Source organism: Bison bison, unplaced genomic scaffold (assembly GCF_000754665.1).
Source record: "Bison bison bison isolate TAMUID 2011002044 unplaced genomic scaffold, Bison_UMD1.0 scf7180017864064, whole genome shotgun sequence".
Classification (NCBI taxonomy): domain Eukaryota; kingdom Metazoa; phylum Chordata; class Mammalia; order Artiodactyla; family Bovidae; genus Bison; species Bison bison.
This window is the reverse complement of record NW_011494636.1, coordinates 5037004-5059667: the sequence shown is the minus strand read 5'-3', so window position 1 is coordinate 5059667 and position 22664 is coordinate 5037004. Positions and strand designations below refer to the sequence as shown.

General features: G+C 39.5%; 1 protein-coding gene across 1 annotated transcript in view; it reads right to left on the bottom strand.

The window, feature by feature from the left end:
- Positions 1–22664, bottom strand: part of MROH9 (maestro heat-like repeat family member 9) — a 100223-nt gene that overhangs the window by 32099 nt on the left and 45460 nt on the right. The window contains exons 11-15 of the mRNA XM_010836725.1: positions 9013–9167; positions 5214–5379; positions 3956–4098; positions 2566–2703; positions 743–863 (exon numbers count right to left, since the gene is read on the bottom strand). Coding sequence (XP_010835027.1) covers positions 743–863; positions 2566–2703; positions 3956–4098; positions 5214–5379; positions 9013–9167 — 723 coding nt within the window. The remainder of the gene's footprint in view (positions 1–742; positions 864–2565; positions 2704–3955; positions 4099–5213; positions 5380–9012; positions 9168–22664) is intronic.

Below are 22664 nucleotides of genomic sequence, written 5' to 3'. Positions count from 1 at the left end.
ATTTGCTATTGCAATGTTAAGTTAAACTAATTCATGTATCCTTCTGAAAGCTTTAGAAGTACATACTATAGTGTAGGGGTATGCCTTTGTAATTTATTAACTATTTTCCTATGAAGTTTGAAATCATGTCATACTTTGGGAAATATTTAGCATCATACCTTAAATCGAAACTTGTATATTATATATTACTTTTAGGGAAGATTAGATTTCATTTAGTTAATTTCATTTTATAGAATTTTCTACATGCTTTTTGTGAGCAAAAATCTTCAATTTGCTTAATTCTTTACGGCATTCCAATATTTGATGTAATGTTCACGTACAAAGTGATAGAGTTCTATAGCTTCATGTTACCCAGTTATTTAGTCCATTCTTTTTTTTTTCCTCCATGCAGTCTGAAATCTCATTTAGATCCAAATGTTACCTAGCACCTTTAGTAAACTCAATTATCCACATACTTTAACAAGCATGCAGAGATATATGAATTAGTTCTACAAAAATAATTAGTTTGCACAATTCAAACCCCTTCAAAGTTCAATTTCTGGAACAGTCTAAAGGGACAACCCTCTCATAGTCCAAATCTATCTTCACCTTACCCCCTCAGCTTCAGATATCTGTTATTGTCTTAACTTTTGGTAAGAATCAGTATATGGAGAGGGAGATAAAACACTGGAATGTTGATTTAAGTTTGGATGAGGAAAGGAAATGAGAACCCAGTTATTCACAGTCTCCTAGTGAAACTCACTTCAGTGAAGAATATTATTGTGATGACACTGTCTTCTGACCTTCTAGGACCTTCTACAGCGAGTTTGTAGAGATAATGCAAGGTCTCTGGAAACTGTGGAAAGTTGTATTCACTGAGAGTTCTGTAAAGAAGAATAAGGCACTGAATTAGCAAAGAAGATAAAAACACTTTCTGCATCAGCAAATGCTAATGGTAGAAAAGGGAGAACCATTAGCCTTATATTTTGTATCATGCAGATAAAAAGAATATTCTCAAATATCCCTTAATCCAAGGTAAACTGCAGCCCCATTATGAATTCTGTGCAGACTCTGGGGAGTTATATATACCTGGATCACTGATAATATCTCTGTCCTTAACATCAGTCCTCTTTCCTGTTTCTCCTATCCTGTGTCACAGTATAGACTGCCCTATGTTACTGCAAGCTCCCATCCATGCCTGACCAAAAGTAGAAAAAATAAATAATACAAAATAAATATCTTGACAATCAAAGGTGACCACACAGATTACATTGGTAGTTTTAGACCAAATCATTCCTTTGAATGATATAATTAAGAAACTATCTTGGGAGATATCCTAGGTTATTAAGGAGAAGAGGTGGTGAGCCCTGATTCACTGAGCCGTTCTCGATAAGACACTTGGGCCAGTGACCAGGCTCACAGTTATTCCAACATGCTGGCCTGGATCAGATTAGCAGGACTGGGAAGGATCATGTAACAGAGCTTCGATTTGAAGATTCCAGGAAGAGAAGCACTAAAGTGTTGTTGTTCAGTTGCTATTTTGCATCTGACTTTTGGCGACCCCGTGGACTGTAGCACATGGGCTCCTTTGTCCCCCACTGTTTCCTGGAGTTTGCTCAAACTCATGTCCATTGAGTTGGTGATACCATCCAACCATCTCATCCTCTGTCACCCCCTTCTTCTCCTGATCTCAGTCTTTCCCAGCATCAGGGTCTTTTTCTGATGCTCAAATTTGAATGCGCATACAGATCAATCAGGGATCTTGCTAAAATGCAGCTTCTGATTAGTAGGTTTGGAGAGGGCCTTGAGATTCTGCATATTTCACTCCCAGGTGATGCTATTTGTATGTGGACCATGCTTTGAGTAAGAAGATTCAAATGTACTAAGGTACTGATGATAGAATGATTCTATCTGTAGGATGGAAAGGTACCACCTTTTGTTTTTATATAAAATATGTTCTTGAAATCTATGTGCAAATAAAATGTTGGTTTAAAAGCTCCAAGAGTCCAGGAACCATATGCACTGTACTTTCTGAGTCAGTCACAACTTCAAATGGTCTACTAAGTTGTCAAGGCCATGTATCGTGATTCTTGATCAGAAAATCTGATTCCTGTAATCAGAAGCTTGCTATTCACTGGTGGATTAACTAGAAAAAGAACTGTGGTACAAGTAAAATCCCTTTTCTATTATACTTTCCCAAATTTATCTGTCTCATTGGGCACAGGTTTATATCAGACCTCTTCTAAGTGGGAGCACATTTATAACCATCTGATGTCTATAAAGCAGAAATCAGCTAACAACAGAGGAAGGAAGAAGCAGATTCCCCTCCAGCTCTCCTTATCTGAAAGAGAAACTTGTTGGGTAGAGGAAGGATAATTTGGTATCTATATCATTAGGTAAGAGAGAAAGGCAAGGAAAAGTAAACCCCCCCTCAAAAATAAGTGAAAAAGTAGAAGTTGAATGGCAATTCAGATTATTAAGAGAGATTTGGAAGTTTGGAGTGGATACTGACTGTGTTCCCACAGTTGAAGAAAGATGAAACAGGAAGGAAAGAGACAGAACATTTCTCAAAGCCCCTGCTCTTACTTGGCCACAAGGTAGACTCCGTGATGGTGAAACAGCACTTGGGAAAACTGGTTCCAGCAGTTCTTTCTCTTTAGAGCAGTATCCACCTCTTGAAGTCCAGAACAATTCAGCAGAACTCTCAGGGCATCCAGGGCATAGCTAAGGGCCCAAAAAAGAGAGTCATCACCTGCCAGTAGCCATTACATAACTAAATACAAATGACCTGGCTTTTCTACGATGGGCAGGATGCTGATTTTGGGAAAGGGGATGCTTCAGAGGAAAACAGCACTAAATGGTCTTCATCTCTCCTGATTAACAGGGTGTGGGATGTGGAGTTAAACTGAAATTGTAGCATATAAAATCTAGGATTAATAATAGAGCAGCATATTAGTTTATTAAAAGCTTATTAGCAAAAGATGCTAAATGATATGAAAACATGCTAAAGGTGCCTGTTGATTGTCTTCTTTGGATGCTTTAAATAAATAGAATACATTCTTACCTACTTGAGATGATTTGGTGTATGTCTGCTTGAAAGAGAGTGGATTATATTAGCATACTTAATATCTTAATGGGACAGATTGTGTTTGAGAGTCCTGCCTGGCTTAGATGAGGGCAAATAGCAGACAGTTGGGTCCAGATTACCCTGCACAGTAGTAAAGCTAACTGTAATCTCTTGGGCAAAAGAGAAAAGCTGAATTTACCTTATGTGGACAGAATGACAGGCTTCCCAAGTGGCACTAGTGGTAAAGAACCCAGCTGCCAATGCAGGACACGTAAGAGATGCGGGTTCAATCCCTGGGTTGGGAAGATCCCCTGGAGGAGAGCATGGCAACCCACTCCAGTATTCTCGCCTGGAGAATCCCATGGAGAGAATTTCCTGGTGGACTATATAGTCCATGGGGTTGCAAAGAGTCAGACATGACTGAAGTGACTTAGCATGCATGCCTACATGGACAGAATGGCAGCATGCTATCATAAGCCCACTCATCACATCACCAACCACAAAGCAACTTTACATTTCACAAAACACATTTGGGCATATTATTTCACCTGACACCTAATTTACCCTGAGAGATTATTATCAGGGTAAATGGCAGAGCTAGTACATATCCAGCTTTGGACCTGCTGCTCCTCCCTACTCTTTCTGTCTGTGTGGTGGCCTCCCTTTGTGGCAGGAATAAACTGTGTTCTGTGGGAGTGATTTATTTTTATACACTACATACACATTCAGGGAAGGTCCTAGCTTACTTTGAGGTACTTAGGGTAATTACTTTTGCAAAGGCATCCTACCCTTCTAAGGGGAGAAAACTATAATAAATGAATATACTGCACATGGGATTATGTAGTTCCAAAGGAACCCAAAGGAGTAGCACATTTCTTATTCAGTCTGAAACAAGCCCTAGTATCTCACAAAGGCCTGTCTTCTGTCATCAGTCGCAGGTTGCTGCTGTAAAAGAGTTGAAGCATGAGGGCCATCAAAAGCTGGGGGAAAAACTGGGCCACCGCTTTCTTGTAAGGACCAAGAGGCAGTAATGTGCACAGGGCCTGGGATGCCTGTAATGGAAAGGTTTGGTGTCAAGAATGTAACCATCTCCCTTTAAACCCAGTCAGCAGTGATGAGGGACGTGGAAAGGGAGGGACTCTGCAACCCTTCCCCCAACTTCCTTGAAGGAAACCTGAAGCGAGCATGTATACTCATTCATTCAATAATGGTCACTAAGTCCATTCTGAGGCAGGAACCGTGCCAAGCATTTTCTGGCCATGGGCTCCCAAAGCACTGTCAACAGTGCCTGACTGCCAAACCGGCAGGAAGCAAGCTGATTCCCAAGGAGGACACAGCTCCCCCAACTCCATGCCAACGTGGTTAATAACGCAGGTCCTCCCACTGCTTCAACAATCCAGGACAGTGAAATATTTAAGGGGGGACAGGGCGTACCAGGTCACTAACAAATTGTTTGGTGCCCTGACCACTACAATACCTACAATATCAGAGAAACATATCTCACCACCTCATGTTTACAGAACATTATCCATTTTTTCCTATTATATCTCTATAAGACTTGAATTTACTCTCAGGAGTGCCAATGTGGGTGCTTGGGAGATATATAATGATGGCATGAATGAGATTAGGCCTTCACGTGCTTATCAAGTCTATGTGACCTGACTGGTGCCTACCTCTCCGATACCATCTCCTACACTTTCACCCTTGTTAGTTCTTTCCAGATGTTTTGACCTTGCTTCACTAACATACCAGGTAAACTCCCATCACTACATGGCTTTTGCCCTTCTCTCTGACTAGGACTCTCATGCCCAGGTACCTGCAAGGATCACTTCCTCACCTCATTCAGGTCTTTGATTAGATTACTATAGTAGAGAGACCTACCCTGAGCAATTTACCGAAACCCTCCCAGCCACTTCTTTTTCCTACCCTGCTTTATATCTCTTCTAAGCTTTGTATCATCTGACATATGACACATTTTTTTGGTTCATTGTCTGTGTCTCTTACGAGACTGTAAGCTTTGTGATCATGGGTGTGCATTGAGTGAATGAATGAATGAATGAGAGCCAAACTGTGTCAAGGAAGTATGATTGAGTCTGTGGGCAGATGGGAATTTTCATGATTAAGAAAACAATGACAACAAACAGAAATTAATCATTGTGTTATTTACCGCCACAGGCATCATATTCGTAGCGTCGAGAGAGAAATGTTTTCTTTCTGTTATTATTTTCTCCATTTCTCTAGGCTTTCCTTTCAGTATCAACAAGATTGTCTTCAGTACATGAGGGACCACACTTGACTCAGAACCGGCTGCGTACCACATCAGTATCAAAATGCTGCAAACACAACCCCCCACCCCTGATCATGAGAATCATGCACTTTTCATTTCCTGCTCGACAGTGTGACTCAAATCAGGAAAACAATCTTGGTTTTACATGTTTATAGAGCAAAGAAACTTCAGACAAGTCCAAAACAAACTGATATTCCCATTCCCAAATGATCCCATTAAGATTCTTGTCCTTGAAAACAGAGGAAGAATTTTAATAAGGTCTTATGGAAAATACAGTCTCTCAGTCTGCAAGTTCATTTCCTACTATTATTTAAATATCTGTCCAGCTCAACATCAGGAACTGATCAGCTTCTGTACCCCATACTCTTCCTTCCACCTTGTGACCTTGTTTGTCCAGGGATAATTGAATATTTTAAAACTGGTATCGATATACAAATTAACATATATGTAAATAAATCAATGTGAAAAGCTAGATAAAAAGGTAATTAAATAAAAATCTACATAACTTAATAATTAGAAAGTTAAATTTAAAAACTAAGCCATTTCCCCAAATGTCACATATCTAATCAGTTCACCAGATGTGACTAGAACCCCAGCTTCTCAGCTTCCAATTCCCAAGTTCCTTTCCCTACATACCTGCTACTCTTCAAGATTATTCTTATTGTTGCTCATTTTAAAAACAGTCCTCTGTCTTGGTATATTCTTGATAGCTTGTCAAGCCGTGCTGAGTTCTGAACTCTGTTGCTCATTCTCTCTGCATTTGGGTTCTTACTATGGGGCCCTGGCACTTCAGAACATGGACACACTCAGCTCTCTAGAACGCTAGTACCAAATGCTTTTGTCTGCAAGGCTTATTCATAGAACCATGCTTAGAACCACATGGACATCAAATCTTTCAAGGCCTCTTCCTTTACCTCTTGATCGTATCCTCTGGCTGACCAGATCTTCTTTCTGTTTCTCCGTTTAAGCTTACCTACAAATTCCACTCTTTTTTACGTCCATCCTCACCTACTATTGCACAAGACCTGCTGGTGACCAGTTTAATAAAGTTCATCTAATTCTAATTATGTTTCCTTTCTGTACCTTCTCAGTCATACTGTTTATGATGGACTCATTGGCAGCTTTTATCTTATACTCATGTGGGTATATTCACTCTCCTCAACAAAATGCTTGAAGGCTGGGAATACTTTACACACAGTGGATACTCAGTTCCTACCTAAACAAGAAAACACTGAGTCTTATGAATATTTTTACTTTTCAAGAATTTCCTAAGTAGTAAAATCAGATCAGATCAGATCAGATCAGTCGCTCAGTCATGTCCGACTCTTTGCGACCCCATGAATCGCAGCACACCAGGCCTCCCTGTCCAACAACAACTCCCGGAGTTCACTCAGACTCACGTCCATTGGGTCAGTGATGCCATCCAGCCATCTCATCCTCTGTTCTCCCCTTCTCCTCTTGCCCCCAATCTCTCCCAGCATCAGAGTCTTTTCCAATGAGTCAACCCTTCGCATGAGGTGGCCAAAGTACTGGAGTTTCAGCTTTAGCATCATTCCTTCCAAAGAAATCCCAGGGCTGATCTCCTTCAGAATGGACTGGTTGGATCTCCTTGCAGTCCAAGGGACTCTCAAGTGTCTTCTCCAACACCACAGTTCAAAATAATCAATTCTTTGGTGCTCAGCCTTCTTCAAAGTCCAACTCTCACATCCATACATGACCACAGGAAAAACCATAGCCTTGACTAGACGAACCTTTGTTGGCAGTAATGTTTCTGCTTTTGAATATGCTATCTAGGTTGGTCATAACTTTCCTTCCAAGGAGTAAGCGTCTATTAATTTCATGGCTGCAGTCACCATCTGCAGTGATTTTGGAGCCCAGAAAAATAAAGTCTGACACTGTTCCCACCGTTTCCCCATCTATTTCCCATGAAGTGATGGGACCGGATGCCATGATCTTCGTTTTCTGAATGTTGAGCTTTAAGCCACTTTTTCACTCTCCACTTTCACTCTCATCAAGAGGCTTTTGAGTTCCTCTTCACTTTCTGCCATAAGGGTGGTGTCATCTGCATATCTGAGGTTATTGATATTTCTCCCGGCAATCTTGATTCCAACCCGTGCTTCTTCCAGCCCAGCGTTTCTCATGATGTATTCTGCATAGAAGTTAAATAAGCAGGGTCACCATATGTAGCCTTGTTGTACTCCTTTCTCAATTTGAACCAGTCGGTTTTTTCATGTCCAGTCCTATTTATTGCTTCTTGACCTGCATACAGGTTTCTCAAGAGGCAGGTCAGGTGGTCTGGTATTGCCATTTCTTTCAAAATTTTCCACAGTTTATTGTGATCCACACAGTCAAAGGCTTTGGCATAGTCAATAAAGCAGAAATAGATGCTTTTCTGGAACTCTCTTGCTTTTTCCATGATCCAGCAGATGTTGGCAATTTGATCTCTGGTTCCTCTTCCTTTTCTAAAACCAGCTTGAACATCAGGAAGTTCACGGTTCACATATTGCTGAAGCCTGGCTTGGAAAATGTTGAGCATTACTTTACTAGCGTGTGAGATGAGTGCAATTGTGTGGTAGTTTGAGCATTTTTTGGCATTGCCTTTCTTATGGATTGGAATGAAAACTGACCTTTTCCAGTCCTGTGGCCACTGCTGAGTTTTCCAAAGTTGCTGGCATATTGAGTGCAGCACTTTCACAGCATCATCTTTCACAAATACTTTCACAAATACTTAGTAAAATACTTTGTGAATTTAAGCTTCCTTTAAAATTGCAATCTCTCAGTTGAAAAAAGTCAACAACAACAAGAACAACCAACAAAAAACCAATAAACTTGGTTGGCTTGTTGAAAAAAATCAACAAAATTGGTTTAGTGTTTTTTGAAGTCATTGACCTCTTATAGACATTAATTTAATCCGTGTAACAGCTTCATAGATAAAAAGTTTCCTCATGTCATAGATTAGGAAATTGAGGATCATGATGTTTATGAAACTTACATGATGTCACACAGGATATAAGGGTCAATTTGTTTCCAAGGCCTGCATTCTTTCCATAATGTAACTTCCTGCCTATTACTCTCTTTTAGTAATAGAAAAGTAATACCTTCCCTTCCAATGTATGAACTATAGAAATGGAGTAATGTGATTTAATAAGCTCTTCTAATTTGGCTGTTAGATTCATAAAGTCATGTAGGCTCACATTAGCATCCTTTCTTCTTAAATATTTCTTATGATCCTGGATCATGAATTTCAAATAAACAGTTAAGGGACAGGGGACTCCCAAGTATACCTGGGAATTTTTTTGTTTTATTATCTTATTGGTGGGTGGAAATATCTTAGGTCTGTCCTTCATAAATGAAAAAAAAAAACAAAAACCACTATGAATTCTATCACATATGGGGAAAAAACCATTATTACTTTGAGGAGAGGTTTTTCAATGTGGGATGCACAACAGAACACAATTAAAGCCTCGAATAAATAATAACAACTATCATTTCTTGATTGTCTACTGTGTGTCATGTATTTTATGAAGCTACACATACTGTATACGATCTTAGTTAAGCCTTACAATCATCTCATGTGGTGTAAAAATAGACATCTTTCAGGAAAAAAAGAAACGAGATCTGACCTGCCCCGCTCTATCTGACTCTCAAGACTGAACAAACCCTGCATGAGGGGCCTTACTCATCTGCTGGTACTGGATAGTCCATAAGTTGAAAGATGACCTTCTTCGGTGAAGTACGTGTCAACAAGGTGATGACCCGCAACATAGCTTCCCTCAGAATGGGAGAATCATCTCCACACAATTGCTTATAAATAGTATCCACAATTTTAGACACCTGTAAAAGCAATTTCACAGGCCAATTAGAGTCTCTTGTTCCCTAGGCACTTATAAACCAAACATTTCTTAGACATTAAGAATTTAGTCTTTCTCAGAATAACCGAGGCAGCAACTAACACACAAATAAGCACCAACGGAAAATATATTTATGTGCTTTTTTACATAGTGAAATGATTATTTGCATGAGAAATTAACATGCATTTATTTTTTTCCTTGACGTTTTTAAAAAATGTAATACTATTTATTTGATTTCAAAAACATTTAAGTACTCCAAACATACAAACAAAATTAATAGGACATTGCAGATCATGTTTAGTACAGAAGGTTCTTGAACTTTCATTGGTGCAGTGGCTCTTGGCTTTGTTGACAATGCAGAGTTCTATGGTTTGTTTAAAAAAAGTTTAAAACTACTGCACTTCAGTGAAAGTGAAAGTCGCTCAGTCGAGTCCAACTCTTTGCGAACCCGTGGACTATACAGTCCATGGAATTCTCTAGGCCAGAATACTGGAGTGGATAGCCTTTCCCTTCTCCAGGGGATCTTCCCAACCCAGGGATCAAACCCAGGTCTCCTGCAATGCAGATGGATTCTTTACCAGCTGAGCCACAAGGGAAGAACTTCAGTGAAAAACTATCCAAAACAATTCTCATTCCAGCTGACCCTCTCCTTTTCCACAGCTAATAGTGGCAGCGGGATGCTGTGTCACTATATACAAAAACAAGACAAGCTTGGATGCCCACTGTAGTGTCCACAGGTCCAGTTCCACAGTGCACACCCTGAGCTACGGCCCCTCTGGAAGGCATTGCCCCGCAGCCTCCACACCAAACAAGGAACATTAAGAGTGTATCTCAGTTGCTTTGTTCTTTTACAAACTATACATATGTACAGTTGAGAACTTGGGATTTCTTGCCAATGACCATAAAGTTAACCCATAACCTTACAAATTAAAAAAAAAATGCCAGGAACATCTTAAAAAGCCTTGTCACACCAACAGCAAAGTTCAGAGTGAGGAGAATATGAGAGCCTTTTCATTTTAGAAATATGTACAACTTTGATAGTTTTCATACAGTTTTGTACAGTTTGATACACCCATGGTCACTTCATGTAAACCACTGACAATTACTAGAACACTTTGAGAGACTAAGACATGATCATGATCCAACTGGGTAATTAAACCTAATGAGGGCAACAGACACATCTCGTGCTTGCTGCCTCCATGAGAGTCGCTGCCTCCATGAGAGTCACCGCCTTCAAGTTTTATTGAGATCATAATTGACATAAAGTGTTGTATAAGTTTAAAGCATATAGCATAATGATTTGATGTCCATACATCATGAAATGATTACCACAATAAGTTTAGCATACATCCATCATGCAAAATAAAAGGAAAAGAAAAAATATTTTCTGGTGAAGAACTCTTAGAATTTACTCTCAACAACTTGCATATATAATACACAGCAGTGTTAATTACATTTATCATGTTCTGCCGTATATCCCTAGTACTTATTTATCTTCTAACTGGAAATTACACCTCCCACCAGCCTTTGGCAAGCCACAAATCCTATCTCCTTTTCTATGAATTTAATTTGTTTTTGAAATATAATTGACCTACAACACTTCCTTAGTTCCTGGTGTACAACATAGTGATTCCATATTTCTATATGTTACAAAATGTTCACCATGTAAATTTCTCATCTGTCATTGTGTGAAGATATTACATTATTCTTGGCTATGGTTGCCACACTGTAACTTTCATCCTAATTACTTACTCTAGGAGCCTCTCCAAGATCAGTGTGTTTGACCCACGTTCTTTCTGAATTACTGCTTCTGCCCTGGGTCTTTGAGCATATGAGTTTTACCGTGTATGCTTTAAGAGTAAAGTCTTTGTTTCTTACAGCCCTCTGACTCTCCTGAAAGCAAGGCTCAGAGGCCTTCAAAATCAGATATTCTGGGAGTTCATCTGTCTGGTGCAAACAGACCCCAAGCTGGCTAGCCCAATGTGGGCTTTAGATGTCTTACTCCTTGGGAAGAACCTCTGAAATTGTATTATCCTCTGCTTCATTGGTCTCCAACCTGGGGGTATGGATATTGACTGTATAGTGTCTCTGACTTCCTACCCATCTTATTGTGCTTCCTTCTTTAGTTCTTTAGTTGTAGATTTGTTTTTCTGCTAGTCTCCTAGTCTTTCTCATCAATAGTTGCTCTGTCAGTCAGTCAGTTCACTTGCTCAGTCGTGTCCGACTCTTTGTGACCCCATGAATCGCAGCACGCCAGGCCTCTCTGTCCAATCACCAAATCCCAGAGTCCACTCAAACTCACATCCATCAAGTCGGTGATGCCATCCAGTCATTTCATCCTCTGTTGTCCCCTTCTCTTTCTGCCCCCAATCCCTCCCAGCATCAGAGTCTTTTCCAACGAGTCAGCTCTTCACATGAGGTGGCCAAAGTACTGGAGTTTCAGCTTTAGCATCATTCCTTCCAAAGAACACCCAGGACTGATCTCCTTTAGAATGGACTGGTTGGATCTCCTTGGAGTCCAAGGGACTCTCAAGAGTCTTCTCCAGCACCACAGTTCAAAAGCATCAATTCTTCGGCACTCAGCTTTCTTCACAGTCCAACTCTCACATCCATACATGACCACTGGAAAAACCATAGCCTTGACTAGATGGACCTTTGTTGGCAAAGTAACGTCTCTGCTTTTGAATATGCTATCTAGGTTGGTCATAACTTTCCTTCCAAGCAGTAAGCATCTATTAATTTCATGGCTGCGATCACCATCTGCAGTGACTTTGGAGCCCCAAAATATAAAGTCTGATGCTGTTTCCACTGTTTCCCCATATATTTGCCATGAAGTGATGGGACCGGATGCCATGATCTTAGTTTTCTGAATGTTGAGCTTTAAGCCACTTTTTCACTTTCCTCTTGCACTTTCATCAAGAAGCTCTTTAATTCTTCTACACTTTCTGCTAGAAGGGTGGTGGTATCATCTGCATATCTGAGGTTATTGATATTTCTCCCAGCAATCTTCATTACAGCTTGTGCTTCTTCCAGCCCAGCGTTTCTCATGATGTACTCTGCATATAAGTTAAATCAACAGGGTGGCAATATACAGCCTTGACAAACTCCTTTTCCTATTTGGAACCAGTGTGTTGTTCCATGTCCAGTTCTAACTGTTGCTTCCTGACCTGCATACAAATTTCTTAAGAGGCAGGTCAGGTGGTCTGGTATTGCCATTTCTTTCAAAATTTTCCACAGTTTATTGTGATCCACACAGTCAAAGGCTTTGGCATAGTCAATAAAGCAGAAATAGATGTTTTTCTGGAACTTTCTTGCTTTTTCCATGATCCAGTGGATGTTGGCTATTTGATCTCTGGTTCCTCTGCATTTTCTAAATCCAGATTGAACATCTGGAGGTTCACTGTTCACGTATTGTTGAAGCCTGACTTATAGAATTTTGAGCATTACTTTGCTAGCGTGTGAGATGAGTGCAATTGTATGGCAGTTTGAACATTTTTTGGCATTGCCTTTCTTACGGATTGGAATGAAAAGTGACCTTTTCCAGTACTGTGGCCACTGCTGAGTTTTCCAAAGTTGCTGGCATATTGAGTGCAGCACTTTCACAGCATCATCTTTCAGGATTTGAAATAGATCAACTGGAATTCCATCACCTCCACTAGCTTTGTTTGTAGTGATGCTTCCTAAGGCCCGCTTGACTTCTCATTCCAGGATATCAGGCTCTAGGTGAGTGATTACATCATCATGGTTATCAGGGTCATGAAGATCTTTTTTGTACAGTTGTTCTGTGTATTCTTGCCACCTCTTCTTAATATCTTCTGCTTCTGTTACGTCCATACCATTTCTGTCCTTTATTGTCCCCATCTTTGCATGAAATGTTTTCTTGGTATTTCTAATTTTCTTGAAGAGATCTCTAGTCTTTCCCATTCTGTTGCTTTCCTCTATTTCTTTGTACTGATCACTGAGGAAGGCTTTCTTATGTCTCCTTGCTATTCTTTGGAACTCTGCATTCAAATGGGTATATCTTTCCTTTTCTCCTTTGCTCTTCACTTCTCTTCTTTTCACAGCTATTTGTAAGACTTCTTCAAACAACAATTTTGCCTTTTTACATTTCTTTTTCTTGGTAATAGTCTTGATCACTGCCTCCTGTACAATATCATGAACCTCTGTCCATAGTTCTTCAGGCACTCTATTGGATCTAATTCCTTGAATCTATTTCTCTCTTCCACTGTATAATCGCTAGGGATTTCATTTAGATCATACCTGAATGGTCTAGTGGTTTTCCTACTTTATTCAATTTATGTATGAATTTGGCAGTGAGGAGTTCATGATCTCAGCCACAGTCAACTCCTGGTCTTGTTTTTGCTGACTGTATAGAGCTTCTCCATCTTTGGCTGCAAAGAATATAATCAGTCTGATTTTGGTGTTGACCATCTGGTGATGTCCACGTGTAGAGTGTTCTCTTGTGTTGTTGGAAGAGGGCGTTTGCTATGACCAGTGCATTCCCTTGACAAAACTCTGTTAGCCTTTGACCTGCTTTGTTTTGTACTCCAAGGCCAAATTTGCCTGTTATTCCAGGTTATCTCTTAACTTCCTACTCTTGCATTCCAGTCCCCTACAATGAAAAGGACATCTTTTTTGGATGTTAGTTCTGAAAAGTCTTGTAGCCATTCAACTTTAGCTTCTTCAGCATTACTGGTTGGGGCATAGACTTGGATTACCATGATATTGAAAGGTTTGCCTTGGAAAAGAACAGAGATCATTGTCGTTTTTGAGATTGTATTCAAGTATTGCATTTTGGACTCTTTTGTTTACTATCATTGCTACTCTATTTCTTCTAAGGGATTCTTGCCCACAGTAATAGATATAATGGCCATCTGAGTTAAATTCACGTATTCCAGTTTATCTTAGTTCACTGATTCCTAAAACATTGATGTTCACTCTTGCCATCTCTTGTTTGACCACTTCCAATTTGCCTTGATTCATGGACCTAACATTCCAGGTTCCTATACAATATTGCTCTTTATAGCATCGGACTTTGCTTCCAACACCAGTCACATCCACAACTGGGTGTTGTCTTTGCTTTGACTCCATCTCTTCATTCTTTCTGGAGTTACTGCTCCACTGATCTCCAGTAGCATATTGGGCACCCACCGACTTGAGGAGTTCATCTTTCAGTGTCCTGACTTTTGCCTTTTCATGCTGTTCATGGGGTTCCCAAGGCAAGAATACTAAAGTGGTTTGCCATTCCCTTCTCTGGTGGACCATGTTGCATAGGTTTATTTTATTCTTTTTGATGTGATGGTAAATGAGATTGTTTCCTTAATTTCACTTTCTAATCTTTTATGGTTAGTGTATAGAAATGCAACATATTTCTGCATATTTATTTTTTGTCCTGCAACTTTACTGAATTCATTGATGAGTTTTAGTAGTTTTCTGGTAGCATCTTAAGAATTTTCAATCTATAGTATCACATCATCTGCAAACAGTAACAGTTTTACTTCTTCCTTTCCAATTGGATTCCCTTTATTTCTTTTTCTTCTCTGATTACTATGAATAAGACTTCTGAAACTATGTTTAATGAAAGTGGTGTTTAACTGTCTTGTTACTGATCTTAGAGGAAATGCTTTCAGCTTTTCACATTGAGTATTATGTTAGATGTGGGTTTGTCATATATGGTCTTTATTGTGTTGAGGTATGTTCCCTCTGTGCCCACTCTCTGAAGAGTTTTTATCATAAATGGATGTTGAATTTTATCAAAAGATTTTTCTGCATCTGTTGTAATGATCACATAGATTTGTTCTTTAATTTTTTAATGTTTTATATCACATTATGATTGATTTGCAGATTTTGTAAAATCCTTGCATCTGTGGAATAAATCCCACTTGACCATGGTATATGATCCTTATAGTGTATTTTTGGATTTGGTTTGCTAACATTTTATTGAGGATCTTTACGTCTATGATCATCAGTGATATTGGTGTGTAATTTTCTTTTTTTGTGTTTTTTTAATTATTTTTTAAATTATTTTATTTTATTTTTTATTTTTACAATATTGTATTGGTTTTGCCATATATCAACATGAATCTGCCACAGGTATACACGTGTTCCCGTCCTGAACCCTCCTCTCTCCTCCCTCCCCGTACCATCCCTCTGGGCCGTCCCAGTGCACCAGCCCCAAGCATCCAGTATCGTGCATCGAACCTGGACTGGTGATTCATTTCATATATGATATTATACATGTTTTAATGTCATTCTCCCAAATCATTTTTGTCTGGTTTTGGTATCAGGGTGATGATGGCATCATAGAATTAATTCTAAAGTATTCCTTCCTCTGCAATTTTTTGGGAACAGTTTTAGTAGCATAGATGTTTAGTAGATGTTAGTAGTATAGATGTTTAGTATAGTACAGATGTTTTCTCTAAATATTTGGTAGAATTTGCCTGTGAAGCTACCCATTCTGGAACTTTTGCTTGTTGAAAGTTTTTAAATCACAGTTTAAATTTCAGAACTTGCTATTAGTCTATTCATATTTTCTATTTCTTCCTGATTCAGTCTTGGGGGATTGTACCTTTATGAGAGTTTGTCCATTTCTTCTATGTTGTCCATTTTGGGGTGTATAGTTGCTTCTAGTAGTAGTATGATCCTTTGCATTTCTGTTGTATCCATTGTAACTTTTCCATTTTCATTTCTAGTTTTATTGATTTGGGTCCTCTCCCTTTTTTTTTTTTTTTTTTTGAGTCTGGCTAAAGGTTTATCAGTTTTTAAAATACTTTCAAAGAACCATCTTTTATTTTTATTGATCTTTTCTTTCTTTAGTCTATATTTCATTTATGTCTGCTCTGATCTTTATGATTTCTTTTTTCCTACTAACTCTGATTTTTTTTTATTCTTTCTCTAGTTGCTTTAGGTGTAAGTTAGGCTGTTTATCTGAGATTTTTCTTGTTTTTTGATAACCTCATATCGCTTTAAGCTTAGCTCTTAGAACTGCTTTTGCTGCATCCCATAGATTTTAGATCATTGTTTTAATTTTCATTTGTTTCCAGGTATTTATTTCCTCTTTGATTTCCTTAGTGATCCATTGGTTGTTTAGTAGCATATTGTTTAGGTTCCATGTATTTGTGCTTTTCGGAAAAGACAATGGCACCCCACTCCAGTACTCTTGCCTGGAAAATCCCATGGACTGAGGAGCCTGGTGGGCTACACAGTCCATGGGGTCGCTAAGAGTTGGACATGACTGAGCGACTTCCCTTTCACTTTTCACTTTCATGCATTGGAGAAGGAAATGGCAACCCATTCCAGTGTTCTTGCCCGGAGAATCCCAGGGACGGGGGAGCCTGGTGGGCTGCTGTCTATGGGGTCACACAGAGTCGGACACAACTGAAGTGACAGCAGTAGTAGTAGTAGTAGTAGTAGTAGTATTTGTGCTTTTTAGTTTTTCCCTTATAGTTGATTTCTAATCGCATATTGTTGTAGTTGGAAAAGATGTTTGATATGATTTCAATTTTATAAATTTAATGAGGCTTGCTTTGTTGCCCAGAACTATCCTGGAGACTGTTTCATGTGCTCTTTAAAAGAATGTATATTCTGCTGCTTTCAGATGGAATGCTCCATCTAAATATCAATTCAGTCTATCTAGTCTAATGTGTCACCTGTATCTCCTTATTGATGTTTTGTCTAGATGATCTGTCCATTGCTGTAAGTGGGATGATAAATTTTCCCACTATGATTGTGTTGCTGTTATTTTCTCCTTTGTGTTTGATAATGTTTGTCTGATATATTGAGGTGCTCTTATGATGGGGGGACATAGAAACTTACAATTGTTATTTCTATTCCTTGGATTGATCCCTCAATCATTATGTAGTGTCCTTTTTTTGTCTCAGATAACAGACTTTATATTGAAGTCTATTTTGTCTGATAAGTATTGCTACTTCAGCTCTCTTTTGATTTCTATTTGCATGGAATATCTTTTTCTATCACCTAACTTTTGTCTGTATATGTCTCTAGATCTTAAGTAGGTCTTTTGTAGGCTGCATATATATGAGTCCTACTTTTGTATCCATTCAGCCAATCTATGTCTTTGGTTGGAGCATTTATTCCATTTATATTTAAGGTAATTATCAATATGTGGATTCTTATTGCCATTTTGTTGATAGTTTTGAATTTGTTTTTTGTAGATATTTTCCTCCCTTTCTTCTTTTGTGATTTGATGACTATCTTTAGTGTTGTGTTTGGATACCTTTTTTGTGTGTATAACCATTACAAATTTTTGATTTGTGGTTACCATGACATTTGGGATAGCAGTCTATATATATGTGCATGGTTATTTTAAGTTCCTGATCTCTTAATTTCAAATGCATTTTTAATATCCTGCATTTGTACTCTTTTTCTCTCATGATTACTGATTTTGATATCATATTTGTCTGTGGATAATGTCTTACATTTACTGGTGAGCTACTACTTTCATAATTTTTTTTGTTCCTACTTGTAGTTTCTTATTTTCCACTTTGAGAAGTTTCTTTAGCATTTATTGTAAAGCTAGTTTGGTGGTGCTGAATTCTTGTAGCTTTTGCTTGTATGTAAAGCTTTTGATTTATCTATCAAATCTGAATGAGATTATTTCTCTTTTATCACTTTAAATATATTATTCCACTCCCTCTTGGTCTACAGTTTCTGCTAACAAATCAACTGATAACTATTTGGGAATTTCTTTGTTATGTTATTTGTTGCTTTTAATGTTTTCTCTGTGTTTAAGTTTTGTCAATTTGATTACAGTGTATCTCTGCGTGTTCTTGCTTGGATTAGTCCTGTATGGGATTCTCTTTGCTTCTTGAATTTAGGTGATTGTTTCCTTTCCTGTATTAGGGATATTTTCAGCTGTTATCTTTTCAAATATTTTCTCAGCTTCTTTCTCTCCCTGTTCTACTTCTGGGACATCTATAATGTGAATGTTGGTGTATTTGACCCAGTTGTCTCTTAAACTGTCCTCACTCCTTTTCGTTCTATTTTCTTTATTCTGTTCTGCAGCAGTCATTTCCAATATTTTGTTTTCCAACTCACTGATTCATTATTCTGCCTCACATATTCCACCCTTAATTCCTTTGAGTGTATTTTTCGTTTCAGTTATTGTATTCTTGCGGAGAAAGCAATGGCACCCCACTCCAGTACTTTTGCCTGGAAAATCCCATGGATGGAGGAGCCTGGTGGGCTACAGTCCATGGGGTTGCTAAGAGTCGTACACGACTGAGCGACTTCACTTTCACTCTTCACTTTCATGCATTGGAGAAGGAAATGGCAACCCACTCCAGTGTTCTTGCCTTGAGAATCCCAGGGATGGGGAAGCCTGGTTGGGCTGCTGTCTATGGGGTCGCACGGAGTCGGACATGACTGAAGCGACTTAGCAGCAGCAGCATTGTATTCTTGAAACACAAGTTGTATACACACACACACACACACACACGTGTGCACATGAAGTGAAGTGAAAGTCACTCAGTTGTGTCTGACTCTTTGCAACCCCATGGACTGTGGCCCACTAGGCTCCTTTGCCCATGGAATTATCCAGGCAAGAATACTGGAGTGGGTAACCTTTCCTTTTTCCAGGGGATCTTCCTAACCCAGGGATTGAACTCAGGTCTCCCACATTGCAGGTGGATTATTTACTATTTGAGCCACCAGGGAAGCCCAAAGAAATTGGGCTTCAAAGAGATTGAAAGTACTCAAGAAATTGAGCACTGAAGAATTGATGCTTTTGAACTGTGTTGTTGGAGAAGACTATTGAGAGTCCCCTGGACTGCCAGGAGACCAAACCAGTCAATCCTAAAGGAAATCAGTCCTGAATATTCATTGGAAGGACTGATGCTGAAACTGGAGCTCCAATAGTTTGGCCACCTGATGTGAAGAACTGACTCATTAGAAAAGATCCTGATGCTGGGCAAGATTGAAGGCAGGAGGAGAAGGGGATGACAGAAGATGAGTTGGTTGGATAGCATCACTAACTTGATGGACATGAGTTTGAACATGCTCCAGGAGTTGGTGATGGACAGGGAAGCCTGGTGTGCTGCAGTCCATGGGGTTGCAAAGAGTCGGACACAACTGAGTGACTGAACTGAACTAAACTGATTGTATTCTTGATAAAAACTTCTTGTGACTTCTTGTTCTGTGAATCCATTCTTTTCCCAAGTTCTTGAATCATCTTTATGTTCATTACTCTGAACTCCTTTCTTGGATAGATTGCCTTTTTCCACTTCATTTCACTTAGTTGTCCTTCTGAAGTTTTAGCTTGTTCCTTTGTCTGGAACATTTCTTTGCCATCTATTTCTCGGTCTTTTTTCTAAATTTCTCTTTGTATTTTTATGCATGTAGTAGGTTAGTTATGTTTCTTGACCTTGGAGAAGTGGCCCTCTGTAGGGGATGTCCTATGTATCACAGCAGTACATTTTCCTCTTATTACCCAATGGCCAGGAACTAACTGGCCCCAGGGTAGTTTCTGACCTGTGTTTGCACACTCAGTTCTGCAGGCTGTGGAATTATGATTTTCTTAGTCTAATGTCTGCCCCCTGGTGGGGGAGGCTGGATTAGAGGCTTGTGCTGGCTTCCTGGAGGGAGGAGTAGGTGCCTGCCCTCTGGTGGGTAGAAATGGGTCATGGTTCTCTTGCGGACAGGAACGTGTCAAGGGGTGTATCTGTTGGTGGCTGTGGGCTCAGGAAGTCTTTAGGCAGCCTGTCTGCTGATGGGTGTGGCTGTGTTCCCACTCTGTTGTTTGACCTGAATGGCCCCAGCACTGAAGCCTACAGGCTGTTGCATGGGGCCAGGTCTTGGTGCCAAAGACCCAAACAAGATATTTTACTCATGTAGATGAACACTCCCCAATATGTCCACCACCAGCTTTTATGACCCCAGAGAGAGCGAGAGCTTCTCCTTGCCTTCTCAGGAAACCCTCCAAGACCAGCAGGTAGTTCTGGCCCAGGCTTCTATGAAATAACTACTTTTATCCTGGATCCTCTTACACACAAGAACTTGTGTGTGCCTTCCAAGAGTGATGTCTCTGTTTCTCTTAGTCTTGCAGACCTCCTGCAGTCAAGCCTTACTGATATTCAAAGCCAAATACTCTGAAGACTCCTTCTCCTAATGCTGGTCCCCTAAGCTGGGGAGCCTGGCATGAGACTCAGAGCTCTCACTTCTGGGAGAGCTTCTGTGACATTATTATTTTCCGGTTTGTGGGTTACCCACCTGAGTGCTATGGGATTTGATTATATCACTACTGTGCCCCTCCTACTGTTTCATTGTGGTTTCTTCTTTGTGTCTTTGATGTAGAATATCTTTTTTGGTATGGTCCAGTCCTTTTTGCCAATGGTTGTTCAGAGGTTAGTTGTGATTTTGGTGCATTTGTGAGAAGAGGCAAACTCAGGTCCCTCTACTCCACTGTCTTGTCTCCAACCCCTCTTCACTTTTAAATGAGTTTTAGCTAGACCTGGAATTCTTCTCAAACCAAAGGTTGTATATTCAACATCAAGCTTAATCTACCCACCTCACCTCACTTCTTATTTCAAAAATGCTTCTCAGAGGTTATAAGCTGAAAAGTTGGTTGATGTAAATTTATATTCCATTGCAGTTTCCTTATGTACAATTGAATTATCTGTGTACAACCCTTTACTCTGGGGCTTCCCTGGCGACTCAGCAGTGAAGAATCCACCTGCAATGCAGGAGTCTCAGGAGACACAGGTTCAATCCTGGGATTGGGAAGATTCCCCTGGAGGAGGGCATGGCAACCCATTCCAGTATAATTGCTTGGAGAATCCTATGGACAGAGGAGCCCAGCAGGCTACAATCCATTGGATTGCAGAGTTGGAATTGACTGAAGCAACTTAGCATACATTCAACCCTTTACTCTAAACAAGTGTTTACTGTAAAATATTCATCCTACCAAGATGAACATGAGATGGAAGACATAAACCATTGTTATTCTCCACAGATCTCTTAACTATTAGGTTTGGAGCTTTTTCTTCTCATCCTCCCCCTACTACTATAAATTCAGCATGCCCCTAAAACGAGCCAGCTATGTTACTGTATGTTCAATTGTAGAAAAGATGATTTTTTTTCAATCCTCGAGGAAGGATGTGCTGGATTAGATTATTTAGAAATTGTAAGCCCACAAACTATATTTGAAATTTAGGAGTTTTCAGGAAAATTTTAATGCAATTTTTCCTTATAACTGACTTTAGAACCTAACCCTGTTCAAGAATCCACTGTATTCAGTAATTCAGTTCTTTGTGGGAGCTGGGGAAATAAATTGCTAAACCCCGGTTTGTTCATTTTTTCTCCCTAGTTAATGATTTTTGTAGAACAGGTTAATTTTACACATCTAGTTTTCTATTTGGCTTCTCTTCCTCTCTATGACCTGATATGGCTTTACCTAGATTCCTTTCCTCACTGCATGAGAGGAGAACTTTATTTTGTTAAGGAAATGACTGTTGCCCTCAAGCTTGCTCTGCTTTGCCTTTTGGAATGCTCTGCTTGCCTTTGCTCTGCTTGCCTTTTGGAATGCTCCTGACTATATTAGCATGGGAGTTTGTAAGAAGCATTACTTCCTTTTTCCTGCTCTCTGAATTTGTGTGCAAGCACTCAGTTTATCTATAATCACGTAACACTGCTATGTCAAGAGAGGGAATTGGGAGGTCAGCCCTTATGTCTCCATCAGAGCTGGTTTAATGGGCATATGACCTATGCAACTGCATAAGGTCCCATATGCTGAAGGTCCATCAGTTTGTTTAAACCTCTGCTGTCACTATATTGAATTTTTAATAAGTTTTCCCTTTAGCTTGTGTTTTTAAATAAAGTCCCAAAGGACAGTGGAGCCTGCGTGTACATGGAGGAGATAAGTACAATATGTGAGTCAGTGAAAGCCTCTCAGTCATGTCTGACTCTGCAAACCCATGGACTATATAGTTCATGGAATTCTCCAACCCAGAATACTGGAGTGGGTAGCTGTTCTCTTCTCCAGGGAATCTTCCCAACCCAGGGATTGAACCCAGGTATCCTGCATTGCAGGTGGATTCTTTACCAACTGAGCCGCCACCAGATGGGCCCAAGAATGTGAGTCAGTAGCCTCTTTCAGAGGTAGCATTCACAATGCCCTAAGGCCATAGAATTCCAGTGGCTACATTAGTGTGTAGGGGGAAATCAAAACTGGTATAAGATAAGCATTTATTGATGCTTCAGTCAATTAGGCTGAAAATGACAACAGAGGAAAGAGAAAGATGTGGCAATCCATAAATTGTTTTCCTTCCAATCTTTCCTTATTCATGAGTAAGATGGTGATAGAGAGTGTTAAAGAATGTGTGAATGACAAGAAGTTGAATAAAGACAATTAAGTTAGTTTTGTGTAGTGTTTATAACTCTTTTGGCAAGAATAAAATGCATATGCATGAATAAACTATGAAATAGGAATTGTAGTATTTTGTTAAGTTGTGTGGTCTTACATTTG